This window comes from Solanum tuberosum, unplaced genomic scaffold (genome assembly GCF_000226075.1).
Source record: "Solanum tuberosum cultivar DM 1-3 516 R44 unplaced genomic scaffold, SolTub_3.0 scf00246, whole genome shotgun sequence".
In the NCBI taxonomy this organism is placed as follows: Eukaryota; Viridiplantae; Streptophyta; class Magnoliopsida; order Solanales; family Solanaceae; genus Solanum; species Solanum tuberosum.
The window spans coordinates 522048-531368 of NW_006239169.1; the positions used below are offsets into that span (position 1 = coordinate 522048).

Sequence of the window (9321 nt, forward strand, 5' to 3'; positions counted from 1 at the left end):
TGATTTAATTAATTAACTATTCATGTTATTAACCTTTGGATATAGCTAATGGTTTCTTTGAAATTAATACTATAGTTAAAAAAAATTACTTAAAATTTATGCCTAAAAGGATGCCACAATATTAGGATTAATGTTGAATATATGTCATGGATTGATGCACTTCTAGACTTATCTTTTTCAATATTTTGGTTAAACACACTCTCCCATGTGTCTATCTTTGTACTAAAATGCGTTGTTCCATTTTTGTCCATATAATTATACAATTTAGCCTAGTTGGTACTTACATACTTTTTACACCTTTAAATTGATGAACATAGACATTTTTTCTACTATCAACTTGGGTGGTAGACAAATTTAGGAACTTGAACCATACTATATAATTAATCAACATTCTCATGACCATCTTTATTTATTACTGTATGTATTACTAGCAAAACCTCACTTCTTATTGCTTCTAGGATCTGCCATACACGCTCTACATCTCTTTTTATTACACAATTTGTATTTGTCTACAAAGTGGTTTAATTTCTTCAAATATGAAGGTTGGTATAATTAAGCTAGCATATATATATTTTTAATTATGGTAATTAATGTTATGTGTTTTGGAGGTTTTGTTTATAATTTGGTTGTTGTTTTGGGGTTTCATGCAGTTGTTTAGCTGGATGCAAAATAAGTTCAATGGTGGACAAGGGAACAAAGTTCAAACCAAAAGTAAGACTTCTTTTCCCTTCTCTTTTAGTTGTTGTTCTTCCTATGGATCTAAAGCTGACATGCATGCTATGACTACGATAAAAAGCAGTTTTTAGCGTTGATAAATATGTACATTAATAAGAGTACTCAATTATTTACTATCATTAGATCCAATATCACTATAAGCTTTAGTAGCATTTACGAAGAGAGCTAGTAAAACATATATTTTGCGACAATTAAACTATTATATATATAAGCTTTTGTGTGTGTGTGTGTCTTGTTGAAAGTGAATACCGGGGCGTAGCTATACTCTTGTCAGAGTTTCCAATTGGACACCCTTCGTTAGAAAACTATCTGTATATATAAATAAAATACTCATAAACAAAGTGGTTAAATAATATATTTTGGACACCCTTGACATAACAATATGTTGTAGCCCATTGGTTTCAAGCACCTTGAAAGAGCCAAGACATGTAAACTTAAAGTGTTTGTGTGTTTGAATCTCACTAGCAACAGCTTTTTTTTCACTTTCTCATTTGTCCAAAAAAATTCTAGACATTCTTAGTGAAATTTCTGGCTCAAGATTTTACTACTAAACAAACGATGACTGACCAGCTAGCTATCATGGATGTTAATATATATATTTCTCTTCAAAACACTAGCAAGCTGATTTAATCATATATTTTCCCATCTACAAGACAATACATTTCGAAATCTGAGAACATGCTGGAGTGTCTCCATGCAAATATCAAGGTTCCTTCAAGTCAAGAAGCGGTTGGAGTATACATAATATAATCAACCGATTCAACTGAATCAATATTTTTAAAGTATGCCAACGAAAATTTCAACAAAAACATTATATACGTGTTAAAAAATCTATTCAGTAAACTCAAACAATTCGTAAATCGTACAATGACATGTCAAGTCATAAACTTCAAATAATGAATCCGCTTGATTCAAAAAGTTGCCTTTTAAGTGGAAAATTGTTTAATTTATTTCTAACTCTATTTATATATACACATTACAGATCAGCCAAGTAAAGAACCTCGAAATGAAGAATTCAACGGTTGGCCTGATTCATTATTAGCTATTGGAACTTTTGGTGCCAGCAGCAGTTCTCTAAAACCAAAAAACCAAAATGATAACGATAATGATAATGATAATGAAATCTCAGAGGATGTGAATTATTACAACGAGGAAAGTTCCTCTCCAGATTTAGCTGAATTCACACCTGAAGAAGTTGGCAAATTACAAAAAGAATTAACAAAATTACTATCTAAAAAACCCGCGGCTGCTGCTAAATTAGCAGCAGCAGCCGAGGGTCGACAGGATGGTAATCTCCCGTTAGACAGATTCCTAAATTGCCCTTCAAGTTTGGAAGTCGATCGAAGAACTTCAAGAAGATTTAGCAGTACTAATTCGGAGATTTATGAAAATCTTGATGAGGAAGAAATTGATAGGACTATTAGAGCAATTATTGGAAGATGCAAGGACCATGTTTGCAAAACCAATAATAAAAAAACAGTAAATGGGATGAAATCCGTTACATTTCTCCTCAAGAAAATGTTTGTTTGCTCAAGTGGTTTTGCACCTACTCCTAACTTGCGAGACACACTTCCCGAATCGAGAATGGAGAAGGTAAATAAATTTAAGTTGCCTACAATTTCATATGTTATCATGAGTCAAATAATATCGTATTTGGTTAAATTTTTAAAATTTGCCTAACGTGACAATTTGTGTTGCAGCTTTTAAGGACAATACTTTCGAAGAAAATAATCCCTCAAAGTGCGTCTAGAATATCAACAAAGAGATATTTAGAGGACCGATGTGCACCAAAGGAAGAAGTAGAAGAGAAAAAACGAGACAAAACTTGTGATGGATCTAAATGGGTCAAAACCGATTCGGATTGTGAGTATTATTTAATTTAATTCAATTTAATTTATATACTAAGTTTTAAATTTAAACAATTATTTTCTTAGCTTAATTAATCTCACTATTTGACAATTTTTTTTGTTTTTTTTTTGCAGTTATTGTTCTGGAAATTTGATAGACCTCTATGGGTAAATAAATGGGATGTTTTTTTGGGTAGGATACTTCTTATTTTTCCATGGTTGTATTAATAATATACTCACAATTGATGCAACACATGTTGTGTAATACGGAAGAATCTTGCGTTTAGTACTTTTGGGAGATTTTAATTTTTTCGATGAGATATTTAGTTAAAAAGAATAATCTTTTCTAGTCTTTTATTTTTGGCTATAACATTGTTTTTAATTGATTAATAGTATGAAAGATGTCTAATTTTTGTAGGAATGTATTTGTATTTGTGCATTGGTAATCAAATACATATTTATCAAATGGGAAAATTACGCGGTTAAACAAACTTATACTACTTAATTACTCATCATAGCTATAGTTTGTTATAATTATCACTCGCGACTAACATTATACATTAATTACATGGGCTGACTTCGAGTTTGTATAATTAGTCACGTTTGTATATGTATAATTCGCCAGAATATACAAATACATATGTATAATATACAATTATCTAACCGATATACATATACAATTGGATTTTGTTTTTGAAAATCCGTCTCTTTATTTTGAATCTTATCATAAGTGTTGCAATGCTCACATATGAAACTCATGTTTCATTATGGAAGATTTAAATATTATAGAGAGTGATTTTAGCTCAATCAACCTTATTTAAAAAGATTATGATCTAGATATTTATCGTAGAGACTAATTTATTTCAATTACCTTAATTAAAAAGATTTTGTGCACAATTATTTTTACTTAGTTATTTTGTATTTGTATTTTCTTTTTGTCATCATTTTAATCGACAAATACATTTGATACACGCGATAACAAATTAAAAGAGTAGCTATGAATTGTTAATATTAAAATTGCACCTAAAAGACTTAATAACGATCAAATGTTAGTTAGTTCTAAAAATTTCTCATTCTATAATTACGAAATTATTTCAGTAATCACATAAACATTTTAAAAATAACTATGTACTATAAAATTAGCTTTTTGATCTCAAACATTTATCACTTACACCTCAATAGTTGTCAATATAGCATATTTGTTCAGAATCAAAAATCATTTATTCACACAAAACTCACCTAATTTGATATAAAAGTCACAAGAATTCCATTTTTTTTCTCAAACAAAAAAAAAGCAATAATAAAAAGTCACAATGATATAGAAAATATAAAATATAAAATATTTCATATGCCTTTTATTTCTTACCCATCTACCAAATTTTATTAAGCGCTCGATTATAAATATATAAAATCTATACGTCAATTAGTGATTACATATAACCCCAACATATATTTCGATTATTTTGTAAATTAGATCATTATCTCATATTTTAGGGGGGTGAATGAATTTTTTTTTTTAAAGCAGAAATCAAAATAAGTAGAGTGTAGCTCCGCCCCATATTTGGGGATAGAATAAAATTAGGGTTAGGGATTTGCAGATCTGAGAATTAGGGTTTATTTTTTGTTTATCACTGAAGTAGTGAGGGGCCCTGTTAGTGTAGAAGAAGGTAATTTTGAGCTGCCAATGCAATTTGAATTGAAATCGGGAAAAAATTCGGTTAATTTTGGTACACCGTAAAAGCTAATTTATAAGCATATCAATGTCTTGGGCAAGTTCAGAAGATATTTATCTCTCTACTTCTCTTGCTAGCTATCTTGATAGTGAGTTCCTTTCTCCTCTCATGCTTCATTGTGTTTTTGGTGTTTTTTCTTTTTGCCTATTGTAAAGTTGATACTAATTAAAGTGGATCAAATAGAGCAGAATGGTTGTAGAGGATTGAAGTTTGATGCTAATAATATGTTTTAAGTCGTTTTTGTTAATAAAAATTGGATCTTGGTGTAATGTTCAGAATGTGTATGTTCTCACTTAATTGTGCCACTGGTTCTTCAATCTTTGATTGCGGTTCTGATGCATGTATAGAGGTTCTGTTAGTTGTTGGTGCTAGTAGAATTTCTGAATTAGAATTCCGTTGAGATTATGTGATGAGGCTACATGAGCTCATAAAGGCTTGGTTTTTAATGAATTTTGCTGGTTTGAGTAACTGTTTATTTATTGTCTATCGAAAAGAAATAGCCTTACTGGAGTAGTTTGATCTACTTGAATTCAAATAACACATTTGTTATCTCTTTCTATTTTCTTAGCTCATAAGTTAATGATAGAATTTTGATCTAAGTACCTTCTTTAATGGAAGGAGAGAATACCAGGAAGATGTTGAAAGAGTAAATATTTTCCTCCTCTTAAGAAATCAAAGAGGAGATGAGATTCCTCCTCTTGAATGTAGAATATATCTTGGAAGATGTTGAAATAGTGAAATTTTTTCTTTAGCTTAAGAAAATCAAATGGGGAGATGAGATACCTTGGAGTCCCCTCTTGAATGTACAATATATTTTGTATAGTGTTCCATCGTTAGAACTTAAGACTATTTTATCGTAGAGGGTGAGGTGTTGTTTTGAAATAAATGATACTCCCTCCGTTTCACAAAGAATGACCTGGTTTGACTTGGCACGGAGTTTAAGTAAATAAAGAAGACTTTTGAATCTTGTGGTCCTAATTTAAAGTTATGTCAAATGTACAAAATTGTCCTTAATCTTGTGGTCTTAAACATGCCACGTGGAAAGCAAAAAGTAAAATGTTACCAAAAAAGGAAAGAGGTCATTCTTTTTGAAACTGACTAAAAAGGAAAGGAGGTCATTCTTTGTGAAATGGAGGGAGTATTATAATATAATATGAGACTTAAATGGAATCAAAAATTGAGACTTAAGATTGAGAGGATATAGAAAATAGATGATTTTGACTTCAAAATCGATTTTTAGGTTGAAGTTATGTAAACATTCTAAATGCTCTAATTTGCTGACAAGCGTTTTTGAGGAAAAAGTGACTCTTTTTTCAGTTTAAATTAATGATAAATCAATTCCGGATTACGTCAACTTTAGGGATTTTTTTTCCAAGTGGCTGTAATGTTCCCATCTTTGAAATGATGTAAAGGTTTGTACTTTATTTCTAATCTTTAATTCATATATTGTACTCCCTCCGTTTCACAAAGAATGACCTGGTTTGACTTGGCACGGAGTTTAAGTAAATAAAGAAGACTTTTGAATCTTGTGGTCCTAATTTAAAGTTATGTCAAATGTACAAAATTGTCCTTAATCTTGTGGTCTTAAACATGCCACGTGGAAAGCAAAAAGTAAAATGTTACCAAAAAAGGAAAGAGGTCATTCTTTTTGAAACTGACTAAAAAGTAAAGGAGGTCATTCTTTGTGAAACGGAGGGAGTATAAAGATTTAGCTTCAAAATTATTTCACTCTTTTCTGTTCAACCCTAGAATTTGGTCTGTTCTGGAGGAATGATGATCCTGTTAATTTCGAGGGTGACTAGCATTTGATAAGGGTAGAGAAGTGATAGTAATGGATATCCTCAATGGGTGGATGGTATATGTGGCCTCCAGACTTCCTATATGAAGCATTGACGTCTCAAGTGCTATATCTCAGTGATTTAGCTTGGTGAACTTTTTTCTTCATCTTTCTTCCCCCTCTGATATTTTTCATTTTTCCTAGTAAAATGTCAAACACCGCTTCAAGAAACTCGCATACCCTGTGAGTAGAACAGTGATCCAGACACAATACTATTTAGAAGTAACTCATTCAAATCTACATCAATAGAAGTGGTTTTGTCACATTGCTTTCTTATATTCTGTTCAGCTACTAATCACACATAGTCTGCTTGCAAGCTCTGATCTATAGGCAGATATATTCCTGTAAATTGATCAATTTGCTATCTTACATCCTTGACGTAGTTGTTACTGAATGGGTTGCTAGCATCTAAATTTAGAACTTTTGGGGGGTATGATATGTTGTGGAGAAAGCTGCTTATAAAAGCATAAGAGTAGAGGAATTTAAATTACTATATGCATTTAGAAAACTAACTACAAGTTGTCATAGTTTTTTTTTTGGAACTTGGTAACTTGTCATAGTTTTTTTTTTTTTTTTTTTTTTTTTTTTTTTTTTTGATAACCGAGAAATCCGTCTGTGATTCGCCCTTTGGACCAATCACAGCCTTCTAAACTTGGCATATCCTGTTTTATAGCACAACTTATCCTGTTTTTAGCTCCCTAGTCCCTATTTCTTTCTTTTTCTTATTTTAACTTGGCATATCCTTCACAGAGAAACTTCTAGTGTTACTGCGAGATGGGCGGAAGCTTTTGGGGACGCTTCGTTCTTTTGACCAATTTGGTAGGGTTCTCTTGTCATGACTTCAGCTTAACAACAATAAATAACCAGCTAAAGGAAATGTTATCTTCCATTTGTAGCTAATGCTGTTCTAGAAGGTGCGTGTGAGCGTGTTATTGTTGGTGAAATCTACTGTGATATTCCATTAGGTCTTTATATTATACGAGGGGAAAATGTCGTGTTAATTGGCGAGTTGGTATGCATTGCTCTTTCTCTCCTCAATATTTTCTTTTAAATGAGTTTTTTTTTTCCTACTTAGTATACCTGCACTTTTTTGCTCATAGATTTTGTTCTGATTGATAAGGATGTAGATAAGGAGGAACTTCCACCCCACATGACTCGTGTCCCAGAAGCTGAGATAAGAAGGGTATGAACCCATTGCTCTTTATCTGACTAATATAGATATGTAATTAGGTTCATGTTGGAACATGAGAATGCCATGGGTCCATCATTTGTTTGCAACTAGGTTTAAATTTTTGTTGACATGTTAACTCCTAATCTGAGTTTCACTCTTAGAGTATATTTGAATATACCCTACTGTAAAGTAGAAGTGTCAACTTTCCAGCAACTCCAACTCACATACATATGCCTCTCTCAGATTCTGAGGCATTACCCATCTTTTCCCAAAAATACTGAAATACAAGCTCCAATGGCCAAAAGCTACTACTTCTATAGAATATAGTTAAAGCTTGAATTCCATAATGAAATGTTATTCTTGAAACTCATGAATATACTAGGGCCTCATTTGTTTCATTTAAAGATTAAGGCGACCTTTATTAAAAAAAAGATTAAGATATCTAAACCTAATTGCTCATCTGAATATTAATATGTGCATTCAGATTTAGATAGTGAATTTGAATGTACATGCGAGTATAATATGTTGTATTAACAGTTATATGACAATTGGTAGTGGTGATGACTAGCGGTGGTGGTTGTGGCTGTCGATTGAGATAGTGTTGGGTGATGGTGGTGGTAATGGGTAGTAGCTAGTGGTGATGGTGATTGTCAGATAGATTAATAGAGGTAGTTGATGGTGGCAATAATAATTGTGGTGACCGATAGTGAGCTAATGATGGTTGTGAATAATGAGTAATGACAGTGATTGACGATATACGTTGATGGCTGATGGTGGTAAGTGACTGTTGATTAGTGGTGATGATTGTAAATAATGGCTTAGGTGGTGAGTGGTGACAACTGGCTGTAGTGATTGGGCTACAGTTATGATGTTATAAATCTTAATAATTCAGATCTATTAAAACTCATATAACAGTTGTAAAATTTAAAAACAGACAGTTAAGGATTAAGATATGAGTAGTTAAGATTTAGACCTAAAAAACAAACAAACTTGATGATTGAGATCTGAATGGTCAACATTAAGATAATTAAGTGCAAACAAATGAGTCTTATTATTTGAAATCATACATTAGTGTTGTATATTAATGTTTGTTCTATTTCCTTTTATTTTATATCTGATTTTAAGTGAATTATCGAGATATCATCTGCGTTTTAACTTCTGTTTGATTCTGTCTAATTGTGGATATCAGGCCCAAAAAGCAGAAAGGGAGGCTACAGATCTTAAAGGTACAATGAGAAAGAGGATGGAATTCCTTGATATGGATTGAAGTTCCTTGATCATATCAGGTTCAGCTTGGATTCATGCCATGCCTCTGCAAATATTATCGCGGTTGCTTGGTGGTGGCAAAAAGTAACTACGACCTGGTTTCTCTTTCCTCACTGGCTGTACCCTGTATCTGTAAGTGTTCATTGTAACATCTACAGTACATGATTGTTGCTGGGTAGGGAATAGAGTTGTTATTATCTTCTTATGTTTCCTCTGTTAAATGTTTCGAGTATGGTTGGTCCGCTCATCTTCCTGGTAGTACAGGTACTTGACCTGTTGATGGTATGGAGAACGCTAGACTACAAACGTTGGTAAAACTGATCTAAGGTTCTTCCACTTTTAACTTATTTTAGTATGGAAGAGTGTAACTTCTATGGTTAATTGTATAGACTGAAATCAGGATTCTGAATTTTATCCCGTTAAAAAGACAGTTCACTTTGTTTATATTTTGTGTGTCAATTGTTAATGCGCTCCTTCGGAACTAGGGGCAAGGCTACACACTATCCTCCCAAACCCCACCCGTAGGATTAGTAGTTGTAGTTGTAATTGGTGATGTGATCTTTTGAGAACTATTTTACCTATATAAGCTTTGGTAAGTCTGATATAATATCACATTTATCGAAATTGTTTTTTCTAGGAAAACAAGTTCTTTAAAAATGAGAAAAATTACTTTTCGAGTGTAAGTTGGAAAAATAAGTTTCACAAGTGGCATTCTAACATTGATTCCTCTGT

At 32.2% G+C, this 9321-nt stretch overlaps 2 protein-coding genes across 2 annotated transcripts; both read left to right on the forward strand.

Annotated features, from left to right (window-relative positions):
* The first annotated feature begins 536 nt into the window (after positions 1-536).
* LOC107062590 (uncharacterized) lies at positions 537-2737 on the forward strand. The gene is made up of 5 exons (XM_015313403.1): positions 537-542; positions 651-711; positions 1718-2328; positions 2436-2598; positions 2718-2737. The coding sequence occupies exons 1-5, from the start codon at positions 537-539 to the stop codon at positions 2735-2737; spliced, it is 861 nt and encodes a 286-aa protein (XP_015168889.1).
* Positions 2738-4038: 1301 nt separating this feature from the next.
* LOC102596351 (sm-like protein LSM1B) lies at positions 4039-9033 on the forward strand. Its single transcript, XM_006357346.2, has 5 exons — positions 4039-4403; positions 6903-6971; positions 7049-7164; positions 7273-7335; positions 8513-9033. Exons 1-5 carry the CDS (start codon positions 4343-4345, stop codon positions 8588-8590), a joined length of 387 nt encoding a protein of 128 aa, XP_006357408.1. The 5' UTR covers positions 4039-4342; the 3' UTR covers positions 8591-9033.
* Positions 9034-9321: the final 288 nt, after the last annotated feature.

Coding starts and splice junctions, on each gene's coding strand:
- LOC107062590 (XM_015313403.1), top strand. Junction 712..1,717: donor GAACAAAGTTCAAACCAAAA/GTAAGACTTCTT, acceptor TACACATTACAG/ATCAGCCAAGTAAAGAACCT. Junction 2,599..2,717: donor GGTCAAAACCGATTCGGATT/GTGAGTATTATT, acceptor TTTTTTTTGCAG/TTATTGTTCTGGAAATTTGA.
- LOC102596351 (XM_006357346.2), top strand. CDS start 4,343: ATGTCTTGGGCAAGTTCAGAAGATATTTATCTCTCTACTTCTCTTGCT. Junction 4,404..6,902: donor TCTTGCTAGCTATCTTGATA/GTGAGTTCCTTT, acceptor TATCCTTCACAG/AGAAACTTCTAGTGTTACTG. Junction 7,336..8,512: donor CAGAAGCTGAGATAAGAAGG/GTATGAACCCAT, acceptor TGTGGATATCAG/GCCCAAAAAGCAGAAAGGGA.